We start from the raw sequence: 25924 nt of genomic DNA on the forward strand, positions 1-25924 counted from the left end.
TAGAGGCACAAATGAAAACACACTGTGTGGGATATAAAACCTTCTTCAGCTCCAATATCTTTTTCTTCAGCTCCTGTCTGGCCTTTGCAGCCTCTTGTTCCTCGACTCTCACTTAGTGTGGTACAACAATATGAGGCAGGCACAGGGCAGAGGTTAGATACACAGAAGTGAAGGTTTTTGTCTGCAAAAACTCTTCCATAATCATACATTGGGAACACGCAACAGAAATCTTTCAATATGAGGTGTGATTACTTGTCTTTTTCTCCATCCAGACCACTGCGCAGCAGGATGTTAACATCAGAGGAAAGATCAACAAATCTGTGGTTAGTTGCAGACATGGCTCTGGTGCTTGACTCCTGTTTTCTACAAGAACATAGAGCTTCTGAAGTTGTTTTGACACATTGTGCAGGCTGCTGTAGGTTTTCATGTTTTGTTCCATCATTTCAGTGAAAACTTGCACTTTGTGCAGTGTTTGCATTTGTGGTTGAAATTACAGTACAAACTGTAATAATACAGCTAAAAATGTCCAAATACCATGACATATGTCAACTCAAGTGTGTCATGTTAACAGATGATTGGTTTTGTGAATGTATATATACACACTCTGCTGTGTCAGCTGAAAACACAGACTGTGTAGATCTATACTGGCGCTGCCAGTATTCATCTGAATCATCAAACTGTTATTAGAAATGAATACAACCTAAGACAAAATGCTGCCATGCAGACTCTGCATGGGCTCAGCCACAAGCAGCCCTGACTTACATAACAACAGCTTTAGGCAGAAATAGACCTCAATTTGTCTCAGATTCTGACGGCCACACAGATGGACACTGAAATAAAGTTCTGAATAACCAGGAGAGATCCCATCTTCCAGTTATACTGAAAGGCGGAGCAGGGGGGCGTTTCAAACTGTTTTTGGTCATTTTTGGAGAGGAACATTTGCTCCGAGAGGAATAGAACTTCGCTTTTGCCAGGTTCATTCTATTTTTACAATGTCTGCTGTCAATCACACTTTAAGTCAGCAAAATTGACCTTTCATAGCATGAAAAGTCAAACTAAAGCAGCTCAAGACTGACTACATAGGGCCTATTCAGAGATGACTTTATTCAAATGTTTTTTACACTGTGGTTTTAAACCATAAAGTTAAGCACATAACATTTTACATCATATACATTACCAGTTAATCATATGCTGATTTTACAGTGGATAAACTTCATAACTACATAGGATTAAAAAAAAATCACTACAAAACTGTTTAAAAAACAAAGTGTGTTTGTGAGCAGATTATTTTAAGGATAGTCCTCACAGCCAGGCAGACAAACCATGTTTTTCTTTCACCACCCATATGTTGTCAATCACTTTGCCATACTGGAAAAAAACAGAAATGGTGTCTGTCATTATTTATGGAAAAGTGTTCCTCCATAAAATACATTATTTTACTTTGGCCATGCCTGTGCACATGCTGTTCCATGTGCACTCACCTGGTCATCGGAGACCTGCTCCAAATAAATGTGGGTGGCGTTAACCACTTGCATGCGGCTGTAGCCGTAGTCAGTGCTGCGGAAAGCGCTCCATTCTTTGGGGTTTGGATTGAACCTGTCGGTCCTCTCTCTGCAGCCCTGTGGAAGATTCATCAATGATTAAATTGACTAAGATGAAAGACACATGCTTTTTTTAAAAACTCGTTCTTAAAAGTCCTGTTTGACTTGTGGCTGTGCCTCAGTGTGGGTCTGGCAGCATTTTGATATGCTGATGACTAATCTCTCTGTGGCTTGGTGACAAAGCGTGCCCTGCGCGGCTCACCACCACATCAGAAAACACTTTACCAGAGGAACAGCTGGTTCTACATTTTTGTGGCAGACCAGCAGCTGCACAGACAGAACTGTGTACAATATATGACAGTGTTTTTGTTGATGTTAGTGAATGCATTGATCTGTGTGGAAAATGATGCAGTGATGTGAAAGTACTTACAGCAGAGCCTGTTATAATATGTACTGGAGCCTTTGGATTTACATAAGGCTGCTCTTTGCTTCCATTGTACACCTACAATGAAAAACAAAGTGAACAAAGACTAGTGGTGTGAAACACAGGATAACATTTGTAGAAGAACTGGAAACTAAAATTCCAGGAGTTGACCTTGTCACCATAGACAGGCCAGAGTCTTTCATAGGTGTGCTCGTGTGCCCACAACTCTACATCTACCCCTGGAGAAGAAATTAAGGTATAATTATAAACACGTACAAAACGTAAATGCACACATATAAAACAACTGCGGATTAATCTTAATGCTCATCATACCCAGCGTTGACTTAATTTACAGATTTCTGGGCAAAAGGCAAAAAGATTGAGATCAGAGCAAACAAAATTCATTCCAACAAATGAATGAATAACTTTAGTACAAGTTATTCATATCTTTAATACTGAAAATAAAATAAATAACAAAACCAAGAAAAACAAAATAATAATGTTTACCATTAGAATATAAAACAATAACCCTTTTTTATTTATTTAAAATTACAATAATTAAATATAATAAGTATTATTTCTCATGACCTTGCTCTGTAATCTGAATGAACTTGAATGACAATGTCAAGCAGAGCAAAACGCTGCTTTTAAAAAGCTGATTTTAAAAAAATTTTCCACTCTGGATATTTTTCTGAGTGTACAGAAGAATCAATTAGCAATACAGAACTAATGTCCCATAGAGCATATACCGTAGTGATAAAATAGATCCTCGAGACCAGGAGCTGGTGGTTTGATGTCCTTCCTTCCCACTCGGACCTGAGAGTAACAGAGAAGAATAGTTACTGTATGAAAATGTCTGCAACTTTACCGGCTATGCGAAACTTATTTTGGTGGCACTTTGTGGTGTCCCTGCTAGCTTCACTTAAAGTAGTGCCTACTGCTGAGCGAAACAAGCCAAAGTGGAAACTACGTGTTCCAAATTATGATTATGACAACACACTGAACTCAGTGAAATGTTGTGTGGTTTGGTCAGTCCGAACAGTGTGGAGCAAGTATGTTGCTAAGGGTAAAGCACTGCTTATGATTAAAATGGTGGAACAAGCAGAAGTAAATACCCAGGAGTCAAACTTTGTACAGTCATCCTGGTCATCATCAGAGCAGTACATGGGTCTGTGTCCCATGGTGATGATCCATGGACGTATGGCTCTGTTCTCCGGCTTGTTAGCTTCCTAGGTCGATATCCAAGCATTTGCCAAATTCAAAGAAAGGAGAAAAAAATGAAACACAACTATGTACAGGGAGAGAGGCTCAGGTAAATATTTGCTGGAAAAAAATTATGTAACTGACAAAAATACGTAAAAAATTAAAAAGGACTATCCTTTACCTCCAGATCTTCCTTCAGCCAATTGTACTGCTTAAAGATAAGGTCCATGCCATATTCAATGTAGAAATAAACTTCTGTGGAGAGGGAGATGATGTGTGCTGACCCCAGGTTCCAGCTGCAGACACATATTGTTAAGATAACACACAAACTTGACCCAGAAAAGGATGCATGAAAAAAACACTAGATAAAGAAATCCAGACTTGAGTTTAAACTCCACATCATGTTAAATGTACTCCAGATAAATGTCCTTCCAAGAATGCTACAGCTAAAGTGGATTTAAGTTCAAATTTATGAGTTACTCGTTAATCAAAAAGACCATACAGCACTACTGCTGCTTACATGTTAAACTTGTAGACCAATGCATGCTAAATAATAACAGGCACAGGATACGTCAGAAGTCCAGGGTTTCTGCAAGTTTTAGGAAGACAATTTTCATACATTTTAAGGCTAATATTATTTATATTTCAGACAAAATAAATTTTGAAACAAATAGTCAATAACTTACTGATAAATCATATTAATATGGTGTGAATGTTTTTACACTCAGGTTCTCTACAGCATGTGGTAAACTTTCATATCAGTTACTGGTAATGGACTTCAGCCACCTTTTGAGATCTTGTTTTCAATCCAAGTGTCGTCAAGTATTCACCTTCCCATGAAGGTATCCGAACTGGTATTGAGCAAAGTAATAAATAATTATGCTTTTGATTACCTAAACATTCAGTTATTTAGTTTCAGGAGCAGAACTGTAAAAAAAAAAAACCAAACAAAACCAGAACTTTGGAGACATACAAATTTTAGACTGAACTAAATATAATTTAAGCCCTAGTATTGACAATCAGATCATATTTCAGACTTTTAAGGAAAATATGGATTATTAAATGTATGACTTCATAAGAACTTGTAGAAATGCTGAGAAAGTTTTTTACAAGTCGCACAAATGTCTGAAGTCTTCACTCAAGTCTCCAGTAAAGCTCCAACTAAAGACATGCAAGTCCCAAGTAAAGTCCAAAATGCTGATTTCCAAAACTTATATATTTGACTTATCAGGTGTATTTATTTGCCAAACCAAGCAACAAGTGGAACACACTTTTATAAACTCAAAACGATCTGTGCTTACATTTTGTGTAAGGCTATTGCTACTTCAACGCGACACTGTGTGTAACTGCATGTTTTGTCTGAATTAAATGAAATTGTATAAAACAATAGATTCTTTCTAGAATGCAGTTGTAGAGTTACTTCCCTCGTTTATGGAGAAATACAAGGACATGTTACTTTTTGTCATTAGAGTACAGAATATAATTCGAATTTAAGCATATTTAATTTTTTCTTTTATTTAAGCTTTACACCTCAATATTTGCTGCTTTACAAAAATTGCCAATTCAACAATTTAAACTTAAATGCCTTTTTCAATAATAGTGTTACCTTTCAGACGTTTAATTTCCTGAAAAACTAACATTAACTAGACATTAGTCAATAGGGCTGACTTATTATTCTTTGTGTAACTGGCAAATGCCTAAGGAAGTTGAGCTTTTTTGTCTCTCTAACAGCAAACTTCAACCCACGCATTTTGCCTACCGCAGTTTATTTTTGTGTAATTAAATAAAGAGATCCTGGATATACTTTTTCTCCAACTGGAGCACAGTAACGTCACTGTACCTTGTTGTTCTTCTCTTTTGCAACCCAACTTGGATATTGCTTAAGATCTGGGACTATTGAGTAGTAACTGTAAGCTAATGAGCTTAATGTTGGTTAACTGCAAAAAGGTTTATAGGTCACACTATCTGTTAGGAGTCAGACATCAAGTATTTTCAAGTCAAAACTCTTAAGCTGAAGCGAAGTCATAGGTATTGAAGCCAGAGCCAAGTATTAAGTCTTTTGTGATTTCGTCAAGTTTAAAAGCCATCTGAAAGAGTCCACACCTCTGATACGAGTACTTTATACATCTACTGTGATATCTTTTAGACAGAACGTTTAAATAACTCCTCTCTGTGAAGTTGCTCTGCTATGATGCCTGTTCATCCTTAGCCTGCACAGAAGTGAACATGTAAGCCAGAAGGCCTGTCTGCATCTCAGCCCACAGAGAGAAAGCTTGCGGTCTAGCAGGGTATTATCTTACTGTCTGGGAGAAGGAGGTATGTAGTAGGCAATGACTCACTAAGTCAGATGTATTGCTCCTTTGTGTAGTCCTAAGTGTTCCAGAGATAGGAGAGGCAAGCATAAATAAAAGAGGGGCACCACACACTCCTCTGAAGGCTCAAACAACTCTGTAATGTTTACTTAAGCACACCAGGAGCTTTGTTACATCTGAGGAATTTCAATCAATCTAAATCTGATTCCAGTGTTTGAGGGTGTTACCTCTTTAAGGCCAGTGTAAATCAAAATAAATCTCTTTACCTGTACCATAAGCTCTCAGTCTGGCCCGGCATGCTGAAGCGATTCCTGTAATTCGAAAAGTTGCTGAGGAAAACAAAAAAAGGTTTAGAAAAATACAGTTAAATGGAGTGATTGTACAATCTGTATTCCCTGAAGATGTAACAAAACAGCAATTAGCCCCACAAACTGATGCTTTCTCATAGCATGTGGTGTATTCAAACGGAAAAATAAAAAAGAACTGAAATGCATCCAAAACACACCAAGCTGTCTCTGAAATATAATGACTATACAGTGGACAGTCTACATTTAAGCAGTGCCTTTGTTTTATGTTGTTATCCAAGCTTTGGAGAAACCTCCTAGAGGGAGATCATTCAACAACAACAACCCTGAAACCTGCAATTATGGATTCTGATAAAAGCTTTATAAAAAAAACACAGAAACAGGTTTAAAGAGGCTATCAGTGCCGACATCCCCAAATTAAAAGGCATGAATGTAGCCTGCATGACCTCACTCTTTAGGTCTGAATTATGGTCAGTTACTGGAGCCAACTAATCAGAATCCAGGCCACACTGGGGAGCCTGGGTGGAGATGATGTAGGATAAGCAAGTCTAAGCCTCTGTGGTTGATTACACTACATTTGCCTGTTGAGTATATTTACTTTTAAATTCAGCATCCTGTTATTTTAGATGCTGTAGTCATGAAAGAAATCCAATTTTTATAAGTTGTTACAGTTCAGCGGTTCTTATTAGTCCAGATGTAAGAGGCATGCAGCAATCATGACTGAAATCTCAGGAAAAGCTCTTGAAATGATGCGAATGCCACACCTTGCAGGGATGGAAAGAAAGGATGCACAGATATAAAAACTCGGGCTGATTTCAATATTTGATATTAATATTTGTGTTATGGCTGATAACAGATATTTACAGATATTATATATATATAATATATATATTTCCCTACCCTTTCGCCACAGTGAAAAAGTGACCACACCGCTGACATTGTTTCTCTGCTTCAGTTTAACTCCCCACAATCCTGTGCTTCATCACTGTCATTGTCACATGTCCAAACAAATGCCAATGTATTGGGATCAAGTCTGACCGCCTCAACTGCCCCTCCCAAAACACATACAGAAACAGCAACGAGATGGAAATAAACATCGCCCAGTTTTACTTGTGTGACCGATACGATATGTTGGCATTAACATCGGCCGATATCGACGTTAATGCCAAAATATCATGCATCCCTAATGGAAAGGTGTCCATAACTCAGATCTTGTGTTCTTTCTTCGTGGTTTTTAAGCAGGAGCCAGTATTCTGAATGGGAACTTATTCAGGCCAGGTGATAAGGAGAACGTTTGCTGTTTTACAAACATGAAAAAAGGCAGTATCCTCGACAGCAGCCGATATAGTGTTGACTGGCTCAACAAAGGGTTCAAAGCAACTGCAATAATATAGCATGTTTAAAGCCAGGAAAGGGTTTCCCAAAAACAAAAAACAAAAAAAGATTTTTACTAATGCTAAAAAGGTAAAAAAATAATGTTTCTGTTTCATTTGTTAAATACATATATCCCCAAAAACAACTCATTTATAAAGTTGAGGTAACTAACAAAATCGTATCCTTAGAACCCCCCATCTTGATCTATTCTGATCATGGTTCCAGACTACCAAGAGCCATATAAAAAGTTTATACCCCCCTCTACTGGTTGAGAGAAGTATGAGAAAACATCTTCAGGCACTGGTTAAGGGCTGTCCACCTAGCAAAAAAAAACAACTGAAGTTCAAATTAATCAGTGTTATAATACTAACCATGCAGTTAAGTGGCAGATTATGCCTAAAGGAAAATAGTCAGTAGTAACAGTTGGATTTCATAACAAGGTTCCTACACATATTTTTTGGGTCGAAATTCTAGAGTTCTCTGTAGTTTATGGCAAATTTCAGCATAATGTATATTTACTCAATGTATATAAATTTTTATAGCAAATATTTCTAATCTAATACATATGTAAGCAGCACATTTGGATAATGTCAAAGTCTGAAAATGCCAATTCCATAATCTATTTTATTTTTCATACTTATCCAGACATGAATGATCCTTAACATTCACATTTTTTATGCCGGAACACGTCAAAATCTTTGCCTCAGTGGTGGTCAATCCGTTGAAAATCTGTTAAGCATATATAAGCCCTTCTAAGGAAGTCGATTGTACAAATACGAAAGCTTCTCGCAAACATCCTTCTTTATCAGATATTTCCTTTAATGTTTTGATAACTTAAATTCAGGGAACAGGATGAACAGCAGAAAACTATTGCAGACTTCAGTAATATTACCGCTAACTTCCATCTCTAGATAATGTTTCAAACAGTGACTGTTATCTCTAATGTCCTTTGAAGGGCTGATGAATCACCCACTGCACTTACTGAGAGAAGACATTTTTCATTGGGGAATTAGCATCTTCTGAGGATCCGTTGCTCTCATCTTTGTGGAATCTGGAATGACTAAAATAAAATCTTGCTGCCAACCCAGTTTCAGTTACTTTTTACCCATTAGGTTTTGAGGTTGGAAACACAGGAACAGAGAGGTATGGGGAGACAGAGTACAACAAAAAGCAAGGCTTAAAATCAGTCACGCGTTTCTGGGTATATTTGGACTCGGAACACCACCACAGAACAAAACAGACATTTCGGAATTATTAGGAGCAAGAGGAGCTGGATTTACTGGTTATGTAATGGGGCGAGATGATTCCTGATATCAGGTTCTGTTGTAAGGATGTAGAGCCAAGAAAAATAGACTACTGTTTGCAGCTCTGTAATAAAGACCAGGCTGTAGACACATTACATATGGTACGGCTGAAAAAGGAACTCTCCCACTATAGCAGCGGCAAATAAACATTATGGTTCAGGATCCGATAACGTTAAATGATTCAGAATGCAGGAGACGTTCAGTGAGCTGCGCGGAAATTGAAGGATCCATTTGCTGCAGATTCTGAGGATGAAAATCAAATACAAACCCACTAAGAACTAAAGCTTTACTTATCTATTAACTATACAACACATTTTCCCTTTTTCTAGTAATATTCTGGTTTTATTTAAAAATGTCTTGCAAAGGTTTTCCTACTCATCTACCTTTATACATTTTGTCAGTTCGTACCTATAAAATTCTATGTATTTTATTTGGATTTTATGTGATAGACCAACAACAAATTGTGTATAACTGAAAAGTGGAAGAAATAGGATAGATGTATTTTGAAATAAATGAAAAATAGAAATCTGAAAAGTTAAGCACAGATTTGTATTCAATCACCTTTAACCTGAAACACCAAAATAAATTTCAGTGTAAACAAATGTAGAAGTAAAAAAAACGAGAAAATAAAGTCCACCAGGGTGTGTGTAAATACACACCTTGTTGGGTGTCGGGAAGTTTAAAGTTATAAAAACAGATCCCAAGCTTTGAACATCTCACAGAGCACTGTTCAATCTGGCGTCTGAAAATGGAAAAGAATTGCAGTATTGCAAACCTACTAAAACACGGCCATCCACCAAAACTAACAGGATGGGAAAGAAGAGCATTACTCAGAGAAGCAGTCAAGAGGCCCATGGTCACTCTGGAGTAGCTGCAGAGACCCTGTTGACAGGACAACTATTAATTATGCACTCCACAAATCTGGCCTTTCAGGAAGTTTTAAGAAAAGGCCATTGTTGACATAAAGTTATGACAAATGTGTAGTTTCCCACAATCCATGCAGGGGACACAGTGCATATGTGGAAGAAGTCGCTCTGGGAGGATGAGAATAAACCTGAACCTCTTGGCATACACACAAATGCACAATCCCCACGATGAAACATGGTGCTGGCCGCATCATGTTCAGCAGGAACAGGGAAGGTTGTCAGAATTAATGGATACAGGGCAATTGTTGAAGAAAATCTGTTAGAGGCTGCCAAAGACTTCAGACTGGGGCAGAGGTCCCCCTTCCTGCAGGATAGCAACATTCAATGTACAACCAGAGCTACAATAAAATGAATTAAATCTGAGGATCTTCATGCTTTAGAATGACCTAGTCAAAGTATGGAGCATTTGAACGTTAGTGGCAAGACTCACAAATACTTTTCATCCAAAGTCACTGGGCTTGACACATTTTGCAAAGAGAAATTGACATATATTCAGTCTCCTGATGTACAAATCTGTTACGGACAAACATTAGAAGACTTCCAGCTGTGATTCCAGCATAACATCGTTCTACAAAGTACTGACTGAGGGGGGTCAGTTTATACTATCCCTACCATAGAGTTCAGATTTTTACTTGTAAAAACATTTTAAAACCATCTATAATTTTCCTTCCTTTTCACTATGTTTTGTTATTTACTCACAAATTACTTTAAAGTCTGTGCTTGTAATGTGCCAAAATGTAGAAGGTTTAAGGGGCATCAACACAGTACACTAAATTTAATGTTAATCATCACTGGTCAAGGTGCAGATAGTTAATGTTGTCAAGAAAATGTCAAGAAATAATTACTCATAAAAAGAGCCCACAGGGCTTAAATACATACTCTGTTTTTACAGTACCAGCTTCAAATTAAGTCTAACCAATTAAAACACTGAAAGCAGCAAATTATCCAATCAGAGCGGTTATAGCAACAAAGGCTTACAATCTTTCTTTAAGTTAACCATCAGAAATGATAATTTGCTAAATTTTTTCAAGCTTAAATGCAGACCTGATTAGTCTAAAATGTACACAGGGCACCTAAGTCACAGAAACAAAAAACAAAACAGATTATTATAGAGAATTATTCCCAGTCAGATACATTTTTGTGTTGGAGAGTGTTGCCTTGTTTAGATGTTGGTGGTTGCTTTTGTGGCTCGAGTCATAGGAGCCCAAAATAGCTCCCATCTGTTAAAGTAGTAAAATGAAGAGTTTTCATCAGAAAGCTTCTGTGTTGTATCTGGTAGCAAAGCTGTGGCTGACAAAGGGAGCCAACTTAAGAAAATGAAAAACAGAATGTACAATAGGCTTTGCCCAAAACCAGACAGTTGTGCCCTTGTGACTCTTGTGTGAGCAGAACACGGTGCAAAATGTAAAGAAAAGTTAGATAAAAGAAACAACATAAAATGCAGGCTGAAGACAGTCAGTTTTAGTGTTGACATGGCACGGTCCAGTTTGAGATTCCTATATATAACTTTTAGTATTATCTCATCACTGTTTCATGTAGGGCGAGGGATATAAAGATCTTAGACCGTGCAGGATTAAAATATGTTGACAACCGGCCAAAGCAGAAAGATTGTGAGATTGTTTAAACAGCACATTCTATGCTCTTTATTTCCATCCTTGCTCAGACGCATAAGTATTGTTTCCTTCAACTTCAACGAATCAACAAAACCTTTGTAGGCTGGACGATCACCATCGAAGTAGTGAAACATTAGTGTAGTTAATATCACTGTTTGAAAATGAAATTAGCATTACCAAATTAGCATTACAAAAATCTAAAATAGAATAATGCATCAAATGATGTAAATACTTTTAATTAAAACAGAAACAAATTACTCATATCTACTGCTGCAGAAATAATATTGGATATTGATTATTACAGTAATAACAAGGTTATAATACTGTGATTTGTTGTTATTTTGATACAAGGACTTAACCAAAGTGTAGGATGCTTAACAGACATGCTGTCCATGCCTTGTCAGCTGTAGTTTTAAAGCAGCATTACCTTATTGAGAGTGGTTGACGACACTCTTGTAAATTTCACATTATGTTTATCTTTGGAAGACTTCCAAGCAGCCAAATTTGTCTTTTCCTATAATATAAGCAAGGGAAAAGTGTAGGTGCCTTTTTTCAGCCAGTGTGCAGCAATATGTGGGGGAGGGGCAGTGCCACATTATTCTATGATCCATTGAGATGAAGAGAACTCTGCTCACTCTGGCACTTTCTTACTTATCTAATCAAAACGGCTTTAAACATTGACAAACAGTAAGGTAGAAAATTACAGCAGTTTGAAACCTTGATACCAGTAACCAGCTCATACCTAGTATTGACTTACTGATTATTAATTGCCTTACAATACTGAAGTGTAAGAAGAATGTAAGCTTCACTTACTATGTAGCTTCATGGTTGCCTGGACAGGTCATGTAGGGCACGTAGGCTGCGATGGACTGAATCTGCCTCATGAACTCATCTCCAATTCGGGCATTGTCCTGTAGTAAGCAACGATAAGTTATTTAACATGAAGAAAAATATTTTTTTTTACTTAATCATCTGCAGTTAATCATTATAACAATAACAAGAAAATATGTTTTCCAGACAGCTTTAAAAGCATATCATCAACGTACAGACTAAACCACACTGAAACCAGATATTGCCTTCCTAAAACTGAACGCGGGCCTTTAGCAGCGCAGTGTGATTCATTCTTGCTCCTGTGGCTTTTACCTGCAACAACCAGACAAAATGTCCTTTGTCTGGTTTTCTCTTTATACTATCAATGAAGCCACGAGTACTTGGACATTGACACATTAAAAAAACATCTTACCGAACCGAGTTATAGTAATTAATTTCTAAAGAGGTCTGCCGATTCTATTTATCCATCTTTCTTTATTAAAGAAAAACATTAGTAATGCAGAAAGTTATTTAAGGGAAATTGATATTAGCATCCGAGACAAGGTTAGGTCTGCTCAATATCAAAGATGACAGCTAGGTGGATTTCAAATGAGCAAATTAGTTTTTGGGACCAGTGACTTGTGGTTTTAAATAGCAATGTTTTTATTCATTGAATACTTGGGTGACACAACCCTACATCTCATCTTTCATCCAAAGCCTGAGGAATCTCACAGTAATGTTAATCATAGGCTGAATGTCTCGACCACAGAGTGTAGGTGCCCTGATTATAAACAGCGGTTTGAATTGGAAAGAGATTAGCAGAGATAGGTGAAGTGAATTATCTCATCTGCCACCATGGAGTTAGATGAGCATCAGAGAAGTCTTGAGAGCAGAAAGTGTCGATGAAAGAAATCTATTGTCAGTGGTCCAAATTAAATTTAAGTACCGATTTGATCGCTTTTCACAACAGAGGAAGGATAAAGTACCTCATGCATATCGTAGGCAAAGTCCCCTGTAAAGCAAAGCAACATATTAGATCCACATTTTACCACATATCTTTGCAAATATTAAACATTTTACAACATGCCACAAGGAAGTCAGTAAACATAGAACCTGTTTTCTAAACACAAAGTTACAACAACAAAAGCATTTAGAAAAAAGAAAACAGATTGACGGCATTCACCACAAAATGCTTTATATCATGATCCTCTTAAACCCATAGGTCTATTAACAACAGTTAAAGCCTAAAAAAAGGGAATTAAATCCAGCAACAATCAAAACAAGAACTGTATTGGAGGTCCTAGAAAGAATAATTTTATTTTTCTTAATTCTTTTTTTTATTTTTGAAGGTAAGCTATCAAGCTTTAACTATATTGGTGCCTGGAGTGCCGGTACACTATACATAATTCCTCCAATCTCCCACTCAGTAAAGATTATTTGGAATATTTAAACAATTGTTTTCCTATTTCAAAAGCCTTGTAGAATCTTTTTAATAGTGCCTGCATTTTGAGCAGACAGAAGATATAGAGACAACAATGCTTTGGCCAGATTTAATAACAGATCTATCAGACTGAACTGTACTAAGCAGTCACGACTCATGGCTTTCAGGAGAAGTCTCTCTCTCATTTATGGCTGAACTATTAATCGGACTAATCGTGATTAATTGATTATTAAAATAATTGTCAACTAATTTAGTAATCAAATTATTGTTACCTGAAATATACAAACTCTAAAACATGCCATTTGCTTAAAGAACAACCACTCAGAGCAGTAATTAGGTCAGAATTTCACAAGAAATATATACATTTTGAATTTAAGATGAAAAACGTTGTCAGTAAATATGCTCTATCCAGAACGCTTCAAGTAGCATAGCTTTAGCTTCACCTGGTTCAAATTCTGTAAAAAGGTCCCATTAAGCACCTTTTGCTATCAGATTATTAATCAAATCATTGAAGGAATAGTTGACAGATTAATCAATTAGCAAAATAATTGTTAGTTGTGGCCCTACTCTCCTTGTAGGCATTTCCAGTAGCTCCAAGTGATTAAGTCTGTTCTGAAAACTTGATTTGTTTTAAATAAAAGCAATAACCTAAGCCGGGGTTCAAAAAGGGTTGGCAAGCCTCACAAATCACAACTGCAAAGCATTCGGACATAGTGATTGCCTAAAATTGTAAAATCGATTTCTCTTTGCATTTTACTGAAGCAGGAACAAACAGTGGGTTGACTGGGTTCTCTATTGAAAGTTAATTTAAAGTCTAAAACAATATTCTCTCTTTTGCAGGAGATCTCCAACTAAGCTCCATCTGTAGTCTGCTTTACAACCTACTTACATTTTCAGCAATGAAGAAACAGATAAGAATTTACAAGGAACCAATCCATTAGCCTTAAAAGCCAAAAATGATTATAAATATTGTGCCTTCTTTTGGATGTGATCAGATTTGCTTCAGCTGATTATCACAATCTGCTGTAAGCAGTGTCAGATATCCGTGTTGATAAAACCTAATGAGCATTTAGCTGCTTTTTAAGTAAAGAATAAAAATATTTCAATCCATGTAGTGGTTACCTATGTGCAGGACGGCATCATACATGCCCAGCTGAGTCTCTTTTTGCAGTCGAGCCAGAGACTGGGGGTTCTCATTGCCCAGATCACCGTAGAGAGCAAACCTGGGACTGAAACTTGAGCTGCTGTTCAGAGCGGTGAAGGAGAATATGTCGCTCCAGCCTTCATCACTGCCACAATGGTAGACTAAAAAAGAAAAAAAATTCAACTCTATTCAAACAAGCTAACAAAAAGTGCCAGTAAATTCATGGCACCACCCACCATATGTAGCAGCAGGTTTGAGGCCTGTGAGGGTGACTCTGTGGATGAACATCTTCCGCTTCTCTTCTCCTGAATCCACAAAAACAGTAGCATCTCCTTTGGCACTCATCTCAAAGAGCCGACCCCCCTCAAAACCATATTCCACCTTGCTCTCCGTCTTATTGAAGGTGGTCCAGGTCACCACCAGAGAGCCCGGTACTCCTGTGAAAACAAGCCCAGTTACTGGAAACATTCTGGAGGCTGACCTGAAAGAGGACCTGGTCTCACTGAATGATACATTTAAAAACATCAACAGATGCTTATGAAAATGCTGACTACACAAGTGTGGTGACAGCTGACAGCTGGCAAGGTATCTACAGTATATCATCCAGAATATCATGGAGACATCCACTCCTAAAATACAGTGGCTTGTATTTATATAAGTATTTATACTCTGAACTTTTAAATATTTTGTCATGTTACAACCACGAGCTTCAGTGTGGTTGTAACATGACATGTGTTTATTGGGATTTTATGCCATAGACCAACACAAAGAAGAGCATAATTGTGAAGTAAGGCAGCTGTCCTGCTGGATGGTGAATCTCTGCCTCAATCTCAAGCGTTTTGCAGGTTTTCTTCCAGTGTTTACCGGTTTTTAGCTCTGTTCATTATCCAATCAACTCCGACAACCTTCCCTGCCATTGCTGGGAAAAAATTATCCCCACAGCATGCTGCCATCACCACGTGTCACTGACTAACTAAACAGCTGTGCTTAAAGCTAGTTTTTTTTAAATGACTTTCTTCAAATCAGTTTTCCATAAAGACCAGATTTGTACAGCGAATAGCTAATAGTTTACTTGTTGAAAGATTCTCACACCCGAGTTGTGTATCTCTGCATTTCCTCCAGAGATATCGTGGGCCTTTTGGCTGCTTCTTAGACTAATGCTCTGTCAGTTTAGTAAAACAACAATGTCTTGTAGTTGTATCATACTATTTGAGTTTTTGCATGAAGGATTAAAGAGTGCTTCAGGAGAAACGCAAAGCTTGGAATATTGTTTTATAACCAGATCATGCTTTCAAAATCTCCACAGCTGCATTCTGACCTGTATAGTGCGTTCTTTGGTCTTTATGATGCTGTTTGTTTATTAATGTTCTCTAATAAACCTCTGAGGCCTTCACAGAACAGCTGTATTGATACTGGGATAAAGTTCGAACAGGTGAGATTTATTTACTAATTAAGTGAATTCTTAAGGCAGATGGTTGCATTGAACTTTATTTGCTAGTATCTGAATAAGCGGCATGAATAACAATGCCTGCCACACTTTTTAATTTTTTTACTTTTAAAAACATTTGAAGATAGGTTTCCTTGCAACTATACAATTATGACCTGCTTTGTGTTGGTCTATCGCACAAGATGCCAATAAAATGCATTAAAGTTTGAGGTGGCAACAGGAAAAAACATAAGAAAGGCCAATTGCTGTGAATATGTTTGCACTGTACAGTGACTTGCGAAAGTATTCGGCCCCCTTGAACTTTTCAACCTTTGTCACATTTCAGGCTTCAAACATAAAGATATAAAATTCTAGTTTTTTGTGAAGAATCAACAACAAGTGGGACACAATTGTGAAGTGGAATGAAATTTATTGGATGTGTCAAACTTTTTTAACAAATAAAAAACTGAAAAGTGGGTCGTGCAATATTATTCGGCCCCTTTACTTTCAGTGCAGCAAATTCTCTCCAGAAGTTCAGTGAGGATCTCTGAATGATCCAATGTTGTCCCAAATGACTGATGATGATAAATAGAATCCACCTGTGTGTAATCAAGTCTCCGTATAAATGCACCTGCTCTGTGATAGTCTCAGGGTTCTGTTCAAAGCTCAGAGATCATCATGAAGACCAAGGAACACACCAGGCAGGTCTGAGATACTGTTGTGGAGAAGTTTAAAGCTGGATTTGGATACAAAAAGATTTCCCAAGTTTTAAACATCCCAAGGAGCTCTGTGCAAGCAATCATATTGAAATGGAAGGAGTATCAGACCACTGCAAATCTACCAAGACCCGGCCGTCCCTCTAAACTTTCATCTCGAACAAGGAGAAGACTGATCAGAGATGCAGCCAAGAGGCCCATGATCACTCTGGATGAACTGCAGAGATCTACAGCTGAGGTGGGAGAGTCTGTCCATAGGACAACAATCATTCGTACACTGCACAAATCTGACCTTTATGGAAGAGTGGCAAGAAGAAAGCCATTTCTCAAAGATATCCATAAAAAGTCTCGTTTAAAGTTTGCCATAAGCCACCTGGGAGACACACTAAACATGTGGAAGAAGGTGCTCTGGTCAGATGAAACCAAAATCAAACTGTTTGGCCACAATGCAAAACGATATGTTTGGTGTAAAAGCAACACAGCTCATCACCCTGAACACACCATCCCCACTGTCAAACATGGTGGTGGCAGCATCATGGTTTGGGCCTGCTTTTCATCAGCAGGGACAGGGAAGATAGTCAAAATAGATGGGAAGATGGATGGGGCCAAATACAGGACCATTCTGGAAGAAAACCTGTTGGAGTCTGCAAGAGACCTGAGACTGGGACGGAGATTTATCTTCCAACAGGACAATGATCCAAAACATAAAGCCAAATCTACAATGGAATGGTTCACAAATAAATGTATCCAGGAGTTGGAATGGCCAAGTCAAAGTCCAGACCTGAATCCAATCAAGAATCTGTGGAAAGAGCTGAAGGCTGCTGTTCACGAACGCTCTCCATCCAACCTCACTGAGCTCGAGCTGTTTTGCAAGGAAGAATGGGCAAGAATTTCAGTCTCTCGATGTGCAAAACTAATAGAGACATACCCCAAGCGACTTGCAGCTGTAATTGCAGCAAAGGGTGGCGCTACAAAGTATTAACGCAAGGGGGCCGAATAATATTGCACGGCCGACTTTTCAGTTTTTTATTTGTTAAACAAGTTTCCACATCCAATAAATTTAATTCCACTTCACGATTGTGTCCCACTGGTTGTTGATTCTTCACAAAAAATAAGAATTTTATATCTTTATGTTTGAAGCCTGAAACGTGGCAAAAGGTTGAAAAGTTCAAGGGGGCCGAGTACTTTCGCAAGGCACTGTAAATACCACGTGTCTGTAAACTATTAGAGAGTGCACAGGCACTGGATCAGGAGTTAACGTTTACTGCAGCATACTTTTAAATTACAGATTTATGATGAACTGCAGCAGTACTGAAGTCAACATATTAGGTTTAGTCATTATTATTTTCAGATTTACACAAAACATGTCCAAACTTACTAGACAATTCGTCCCAGCAGACAGAATATGGTGTTTCAATATGTAAACAAATTGGAGTTACAGTAGAGGTCTAAAAACTTACCTGCATAGGAGAGATGCACCTGCTCTGGTTGGGTCCAAATAGGAGGAACACTAAGCACCAGCAGGGGTGCAAAGCTTAACAAAACATAGGCAGCATGAACAGGCATCATTTTACCATTTGGCTGTTGGCTGTAATCACACACAGAGAAAATAAAACAGTGGTGACACTTTAATCACATGATCCCTTTAAGGTTGTCACACCTAAACTCGCATGACTTCCAAAACGTGGCCCCATAACTGACCTCAGAAGGCGCTTTCCGGTTGCTGATTAAGTCCAATGCACTTAACCTGCAGCTGTTAGCTCAGATGAGGAAACTGCAGAGCCAAAACAAACTGCCTAGTCAGCAGGACATACAAAAACAGATGATGTGTAGCTAAAAAGAGCTGATCTTGTTTATCGCTGTGCACTCAGGGAATGAGTGTTGTAAAAGTAAACTCAAGTGCAGAGAATGTAATCCTACATGTCAGGACCTGCCTCTGATCAATAAAGTGAGGTGGCAAAAACACTGCAAAATGTGATGGAAAATGGAGGTAATGCTGTGCAAGTTTGGATCTAATCCACTGGTAAGCACCTGCAAACATCAACAACAGGATTATTACATCAGTTAAACTTTTATTTTCTTCTACTGGAGTTTATTGGTGGTTGGCAAAAAAATTTCAATATGCATTACTGCCACCAACTGGTATGGAGTGTGGTTCATCATGATTTAACTATTTTAATCAATTAATTTTCTTGAAAAAAAAAATCAAACAATAATATCCATATGCTTGCTCCCTTTTCAATGTGTTTCATATATCTTACTTTTCTTTAATCTTTTCAAATTGTCTCCTCATGAATCTTACTCATACTTCTGACATTTCAATATAAAATGTTCTATTGTTTCATCCTCCCCACAGTGGTTGCATTTTCCTTTATTATGCTGTTGTATTTTAAATAGTGCATAATTAAGTCCTGTATGTAAAAATCTTAGTCTTGTTATCAATGTTTTTATGTACCCGTAAGTTTATATGATTTTAAGCTGCCTTCTTTACCATCCTCTCTCCATTTCATTTCCTTTCCTTTAATTCCCATATGTACTTGTACCCATAAAAATACTATTGTTAAACCCATCTTTGGTATTCTAGATAAATATATGCAGTATTTCTACTAAACTGTCTGGCCTGCTGTATGAATGATTGTGTTTTACGGAACTTGAATCTGAGCAAATCTCAATGGTTTTATGTCTCCAACCCACTGAATGTTAATTGTGTTTTAAATGGGCATCATTAGGTAAATCGTCGCTAGACGGTGCAAACTGCCCAAATCCCGCAGCTGCTGCAGTGGCTAATTTATTCCCTTCTGTTGGGCGGCATCTAACGCTTGCAAACTGGCAGCTGTATGGCAGATCGAAAGAGATTATTTCCTATATCGACATTTTGGCGAGCAAAACACAGTGAGTACAACATCTAAGCAATATACAACAAGTCGGCTTGTTTGATATTAAAGTGTAACTCCGTGACTTTGCAGAGATTTTTTATGTTGTAGCACCTGTAACCTCAACCGTTTGAATTTATAGCAGATATTTTTGTAAAGCCAGCTTTTAGAAAACTGCTGCGTGCTTACGGCTACGTACCGTAAAAAGCTGTTCATTTCGTTTCTGTTTGACAAAGCATAGTAAATAGCAGTCCCCAAAGTCTTCGGCTCGAACTAGGTTTGTTTTTTATGTTTAAATTTTAAACTCAAACGTGACCTTCCGCTGTCCAGCCCTTAGCTTCCAAATACGTCACAGTAGGAAAACAAGCCATACCCAAAGGAGTTGTGGGAAATTGAGTCCTTTGGAGAGCGGACAGAATTTTTAAAATTCATCTTAGCATTGCTTTTAGAACAAAATACTACCTGGGCCCGGCTTACGACTGACACATGGATACCTAAAATATTGACAAAAATAAATAAACAATATGTATTTATACAAAATATAAATATCCAAAAAACATTATTCTTTTTTTTTTTTTTTTTTTATTGGTTAGGATATTTTTAGTAAATGGATTACTATTATGCATTTATTTATTCAATTAACCTACATTTTTAACAACATGAAATAAACAGAGATCTCCTGTTGCTAATTACTTTCTCCTTTGCCATTAATTAATTAATTAATTTATTCATGAAAGGAATTCTAATATTTTTCTTCTTATAATTAAAAGCACTGTTTTTTTCTTCTTCTTCTTTGACACACAGTACAGTAAACTGGAACTATCATCCTTATAATTGTATTATTATTAATAAATATTATTATTATATTTTTTTATTGGAATAGATTTTAATTATGTCAAATAATTATAACAATCTTTTGTGGGTATTTTGACCACTTCTTTACTGCTTACTTTGTTCTTTTGGTCTTGCATTCTTTTCCTTATGCTTGTTGTTTTCCCTAATCATTTATTCTTTTGTATTTTAGTGTTCTTAATCCATCTAGCATTAATTTCCTGTTAGATTTCTGTTACTTCCCTGTACTTATCTGTGTTCCTGCTCGTCTGTGTTAATTAGCTTCCCTCTTTCAGTTGCTCTGCATTCTCTCTGCCACAGCTGCTCGACATTTTATCTTATTAGGTCTTCTGGTTCATTGGTCATTCTTCCATCCTGCCTCTGTATTAAAACTGGCTGATTTTTATTTTTTTATTTTACTCTTTTCTGGTTTAGAACAAGCTTGTACAACCTTTGTTTCTTTGTCCAAAGAGCTAACCCCTCCCACCTACTTTCCTTTTTCTGAGAGGATTGGTCAATCCAGCTCTCCATCCAACGGGTCCGTACTTCCCTAAACCTAAGAGGTCTTACTAAGCAGGTGTACTGAGAGATCTGTTTAAGGTGGTGTCGGGAAATGACACAATTAACCTCTAACAGCCAACATCTCAACCTTCTTCAACTGGTGGTTTGGAAAACCAAGGAGCCCACAGCAGTCATCCAACTCTCAACAGTCACTTTTGTTAACGGCTGCTCATTCCCTAATTTTACAACTTGCACTTGGTATATGGGTTAGGTTAATTTTAGTGACTTGGCTCAAGCCCCAAGGAGGGTGTTTTAACACGTTTGGGCTTAAGGCAACCTATAAAAACCTTCTAAAAGCATCTTAGAACCATTAACCAAGACTTTTTAACACTAACAAAAAACCAAAAATAAGGTGACTCAAATAATTAACTGTCCACAATTCATCTAGAATTTTATATGCTTTCTTTAATTAGTAACACTTTGCAAGGGTCAGTAACAGCATAGAATTCAGGCACATATAATAGTCAGACAATAGAAATGAATCAACTTAACTTATCTTTCCCTAATGCTAAATCTGGTGAGCTTGAAAAGGAGGCTTTGAAGATGGAGACTCAACCATGCTCCCAGTTGAGATGAATTCTTCAGGAATCAAGGAGTGGCTTTCTTGGGCGCAAGGCAACCTAAGTTGTCAGTTTTTGTCTTCTAAGCAGACAGGCTCTGATGCCCCAGGTTTTAATGGTCTATCGTTGATCTCTTAGGTCGAGTAAAGTCAGAAACATTGTTATCATGTGTCTCAACAGTAACTTCCAGAGGCTGAAGAGTTGAAGGAAACCCTTCAGGTATAACAGAGATTGTTAGGGTTTAATACATTTTTTCGTGGATACATGGAAGGATCTCACCTCATTTTGACATCTGACATTTGTCATTATAAAATCTGATTCTTTTCCATATAGATCTGATGGACTCCAGCAGGAAAGACAGGAGAGATCATAATGTTAACCATGTCCTCCATTATGAGGAAACACAGTACACAGAAAGCTATGCTTGTAGGAGAAACTCAGAAGAGGTCAGCTGAATCAAATGATGCATTAATCCATTTGCTTTTGCGTGGTCTTTTTTAATAAATTATATGGCCCTCTAACATCCTTGTGTATTTCTGATCTCAGGTGTATTATGATAAACATGAGGACTTCAACAGAAAGAAGTGTGGTCTTCATATGTTGTTTCCATATAGCAGTTGCATTGCAGTTCTTCCCTAGTTTCTGACCATTTCACCCTTACCAGGCATCCAGTATCCAGGTCTGGTAACAGTGCAGGCAGAATGAAGCGGGTGGTGTCGTGCAAGAGGAAGTCCCATCATCTGAACGTAGCTCGAAGGAAGCAGCTGGGATCAGGAAGGAGTTTTGATACAGCAAACAAGGAAAACAAGATGAAATGCTCACAAGACAAACAACAGAAAACATTCTTTAATGATCCATCAGACTTCCCACTAAATGTTAATGACTATAAGACCAGTGGAACTGGTTCTGAACAGTCTGACTACAATACACTTTCTGAGGTAACTGTCACCAAGCACACACTCATGTGCTTTGCTTATTTTTGTAAGAAATTGTCTGAACGTTTAGGCATTTTTTTCAGCTCACAAAGGATCACAACATAATGACTGATGTTCTGTTCGGAAGAAATCTGAGACTGAAGGTGGCTTTAACGCTGTGGAAGAAGAATGTTGGGGAGCTGTTGACATATTTTCTAAAGTATATACAGAAGTTTTGTTCTCAGATGTGAATCATGCAGAATTTCAGGGTATGCTTACATCAGTTTCTGTCTACAGAATCCAGGACACTGGTGTGATTGTTGATTTTCTGCCAATTCTCTGCAAGTGGTAAGCTTTTTTTCTTTTTCTTGGGAGAAATCTTGACAGAGTAAATTCAAAATAGATTCCTTTCTTTCGCAGCATTGATGAGGACGCTCCCAGAATTAACATTGGCTGTTGTGTTGACCTCTTTCCTTTAGTTAGGAAAGTCCTCGGTACTCCATATGAAGAGTGAGTGTTTCTCTTGCTTAGTTTTACAATAATTAAGAAATAAAATTTATCATATAAGAAATGAGTTTATACTGTAACAAGAAAAATACAGAAATTGGACTCATTCGGGAATTAATTTGTTTTCTCGTAGATATCTGATTGTTGGTTTTAAATGGATATCTTCAGTTTTAAAGAACTGGTGGGAAGAACTACAAACAAGTGGCTACAGTGGATCAACTCAGCCTCTGCTGGATGAGTAAATATTGTTTTATGATCTTTGCTATATTTATATAATGACCATAAAATGCAAAACAACTGATTTAAAAACTGCAAAACAAAAGCATGATGAATTTCAATTAATAGAAAAGAAATAACTATCATCTGTCCCTGCCTGCGAAAGAGAATCAAAGGTGCCTTGCAGGGGTTGACCCTATAATACCTTAGATAAGGAATGGGTTGGTTACCGGTACCAAGTATTTAAAATGTTTCGATTTTGAAACTGCTAAAATTTTCCCTCACCTTGTTCTGGTTCAGATTCCTTTTAATCAAATGCTACAGAAAGTGCCAGAGTGACCAGCTGTTTTGTTTGGTTTGTCAAAACTATCTTGTGCATTCCAACAATATTAACATGAGTTTGTTTTGTTTTGCACTTAGGGGCTGGGCCATTCAGGCATTTTTCCTTTACATGGTTTACAGTTTATTACATATTTATTCTAACAATAAATACACACGGGGTTTAAATGTTTGCTACAATTTGTAAGTCATAATACCGCTAAAAAACATTACTTTTTTTTCTTAGAAATTTCCAGGTTTTTAACCAGCAACTTTGGGAGTTATGGCACCAGGAACCTCTTTTAAAATCTGTTTCCGGTCAGGCAGGAGACATGGCTAAGGTAAGGGTACACACCTACTGATATATCTTTTAGAAATATTTATTGTCCACCAATTACACTTCCATTATTCCCCTTCTCAGGTTGTGGATTCTTTTCTTTGTCAACTTCGTTGATACCAATGAGGATCAAATAACTACGTTTGGTGTCAAAGTCAAGAATAGGAATCCCAATAGCTGCTATTTTCTTAACACTACTGTAGGTTTGATGTGCTGTATCACTGAGTTTTGCAGAGCAACAGTAGAGGTACATAAAGTTGCTAAACCAATCTAAAAGTATGAAAATGTTAACTATGTTGCTGTATAAGTGCCATAATGAAAAAAAATAAACCTGATATTTGAATTTTACAACTATGCTTTTTATTTGTCCTTCCAATTTTATTGAAATATTGGTTCTTTTTTGGTGTGTAGTTATGCCTTAAAACGCATATCAAATCTATTTTCTTTGAGACAGCAGCAATGATTCTTACATATGCAATCAAGTAACTGTAAAATGGGAACCATTTTGTTTAGCTATGCTTTACCTCTGCTAGTTTTATAAGAATAAATAAAATGTAGGCTGGGTTGGTTTGGATTTTGTAGCACAGAATAGAAAGGCAGAAGGAGGTGAACAAACTAAATTTTGAGTATTATAACCCTTGAATAACCAGAACTGCTTTTGATTCGGTTGTTTTTGATTTTAGACTTTTTTTTAAAGAGTTTTTTGTGTACTTCGTTGTTAACAGTTTACTACATTTCCTAAAACTGGGAGGGAATTTAATAAGTCGTTTTAATATTTGTTGGAGAATTTGAGTGTATATATTAATTGATGCCAAGATTAAGTATATTTCTCAGCAACAAGGAAAGAACAGAGCACTGTGGGAAATAAGTCAGTTGAAAGAGTATAAAGTAGGGAGATAATCCTTGTTGGATCTGCACAGAATTCATTTTAGGTCTTACTCTGGATCTAAAAGGCAGGAAGGATTGCTACAAATGTGTATAAAAAAAATAAATAAATAAAATAAAAAATAAAAACAAAATATATATATATATACAGGGGTTGGACAATGAAACTGAAACACCTGGTTTTAGACCACAATAATATATTAATATGGTGTAGGGCCTCCTTTTGCGGCCAATACAGCGTCAATTCGCTGTAAAGGTGGACTCATCAGAGAACAATACGTGTTTCACATTGTCCACAGCCCAAGATTTGTGCTCCTTGTACCATTGAAACCGACGTTTGGCATTGGCATGAGAGAACACTGGTTTGGCTATAGCAGCCCAGCCGTGTATATTGACCCTGTGGAGCTCCCGACGGACAGTTCTGGTGGAAACAGGAGAGTTGAGGTGCACATTTAATTCTGCCGTGATTTAGACAGCCGTGGTTTTATGTTTTTTGGATACAATCCGGGTTAGCACCCGAACATCCCTTTCAGACAGCTTCCTCTTGCGTCCACAGTTAATCCTGTTGGATGTGGTTCGTCCTTCTTGGTGGTATGCTGACATTACCCTGGATACCGTGGCTCTTGATACATCACAAAGACTTGCTGTCTTGGTCACAGATGCGCCAGCAAGACGTGCACCAACAATTTGTCCTCTTTTGAACTCTGGTATGTCACCCATAATGTTGCTTGCATTTCAATATTTTGAGCAAAACTGCTCTTACCCTGCTAATTGAACCTTCACACTGCTCTTACTGGTGCAATGTGCAATAAATGAAGACTGGCTACCAGGCTGGTCCAATTTAGCCATGAAACATCCCACACTAAAATGACAGGTGTTTCAGTTTCATTGTTCAAACCCTGTATATCTACTCGTACTCATTGTCTTCCGGTTTATCCGGGACCAGGTCATGGGCGCAGCAGACTCAGCAGAGACACCCAGGTGTCTCTCTCCCCAGACATCACCTCCAGCTCCTCCGGGGGGAGCCCAAGGCGTTCCCAGGCTAGCCGAGAGACATAGTCCCTCCAGCGTGTCCTGAGCCGTCCCCTGGGCCTCCTCCCGGTGAGACGTGCCTGGAACACCTCCCGAGGAAGGCGTCCAGGAGGCATCCAGTATAGATGCTCGAGCCACCTCAACTGGCTCCTCTTGATGTGGAGGAGCAGCGGCTCTACTCCAAGCCCCTCCCGGATGGCTAGGCTCCTCACCCTATCTCTAAGGGAGTGCCCGGCCATCCTACTGAGGGAGCTCAGCCGCTTGTATCCGGGATCTCGTTCTTTTAGTCATGACCCAAAGTTCATGGCCATAGGTGAGGGTAGGAACGTAGACCAACCGGTAAATCGAGAG

General features: G+C 37.8%; 2 protein-coding genes across 4 annotated transcripts; one reads left to right on the forward strand and one right to left on the reverse strand.

The window, feature by feature from the left end:
* Window positions 1-1084: 1084 nt before the first annotated feature.
* acp7 (acid phosphatase 7, tartrate resistant (putative)) lies at window positions 1085-19770 on the reverse strand. 2 transcript variants are annotated; one of them, XM_047344942.1, is made up of 15 exons: window positions 19612-19770; window positions 18241-18313; window positions 18000-18127; window positions 14634-14834; window positions 14376-14558; window positions 12799-12824; window positions 11816-11913; window positions 5747-5809; window positions 3350-3464; window positions 3081-3194; window positions 2715-2781; window positions 2137-2204; window positions 1972-2043; window positions 1482-1619; window positions 1085-1368 (listed from the first exon to the last, which is right to left on the reverse strand). In XM_047344942.1, exons 3-15 carry the CDS (start codon window positions 18106-18108, stop codon window positions 1303-1305), a joined length of 1320 nt encoding a protein of 439 aa, XP_047200898.1. In that variant the 5' UTR covers window positions 18109-18127; window positions 18241-18313; window positions 19612-19770; the 3' UTR covers window positions 1085-1302. The 2 variants fall into 2 exon arrangements, with proteins under 2 accessions (XP_047200898.1, XP_047200900.1); XM_047344944.1 differs by having other exon boundaries at window positions 19637-19722.
* On the forward strand, window positions 18366-24004 carry LOC124855239 (KATNB1-like protein 1). Of its 2 annotated transcripts, XM_047344945.1 has the most exons (11): window positions 18366-18562; window positions 19269-19431; window positions 21698-21810; window positions 21911-21948; window positions 22029-22302; window positions 22383-22498; window positions 22576-22626; window positions 22699-22788; window positions 22919-23023; window positions 23567-23660; window positions 23741-24004. In XM_047344945.1, the coding sequence occupies exons 2-11, from the start codon at window positions 19377-19379 to the stop codon at window positions 23771-23773; spliced, it is 969 nt and encodes a 322-aa protein (XP_047200901.1). In that variant the 5' UTR covers window positions 18366-18562; window positions 19269-19376; the 3' UTR covers window positions 23774-24004. The 2 variants fall into 2 exon arrangements, with proteins under 2 accessions (XP_047200901.1, XP_047200902.1); XM_047344946.1 differs by lacking the exons at window positions 18366-18562; window positions 19269-19431; window positions 21911-21948.
* The last annotated feature ends 1920 nt before the right edge of the window (window positions 24005-25924 follow it).

The sequence above is a fragment of the Girardinichthys multiradiatus genome, chromosome 19 (genome assembly GCF_021462225.1).
Source record: "Girardinichthys multiradiatus isolate DD_20200921_A chromosome 19, DD_fGirMul_XY1, whole genome shotgun sequence".
Classification (NCBI taxonomy): domain Eukaryota; kingdom Metazoa; phylum Chordata; class Actinopteri; order Cyprinodontiformes; family Goodeidae; genus Girardinichthys; species Girardinichthys multiradiatus.

Excerpts from the sequence above, each read along its gene's own strand:
- LOC124855239 (XM_047344945.1), top strand. The coding sequence starts at position 19,377 with ATGGCAGATCGAAAGAGATTATTTCCTATATCGACATTTTGGCGAGCA. Across the intron at positions 22,627-22,698 it reads CTGCCAATTCTCTGCAAGTG|CATTGATGAGGACGCTCCCA; the intron begins GTAAGCTTTTTT and ends TTTCTTTCGCAG. Across the intron at positions 22,789-22,918 it reads CTCGGTACTCCATATGAAGA|ATATCTGATTGTTGGTTTTA; the intron begins GTGAGTGTTTCT and ends GTTTTCTCGTAG.
- acp7 (XM_047344942.1), bottom strand. The coding sequence starts at position 18,108 with ATGATGCCTGTTCATGCTGCCTATGTTTTGTTAAGCTTTGCACCCCTG. Across the intron at positions 14,835-17,999 it reads GGTGCATCTCTCCTATGCAG|GAGTACCGGGCTCTCTGGTG; the intron begins GTAAGTTTTTAG and ends TTGTTTTCACAG. Across the intron at positions 2,782-3,080 it reads GTACAAAGTTTGACTCCTGG|GTCCGAGTGGGAAGGAAGGA; the intron begins GTATTTACTTCT and ends TGTTACTCTCAG.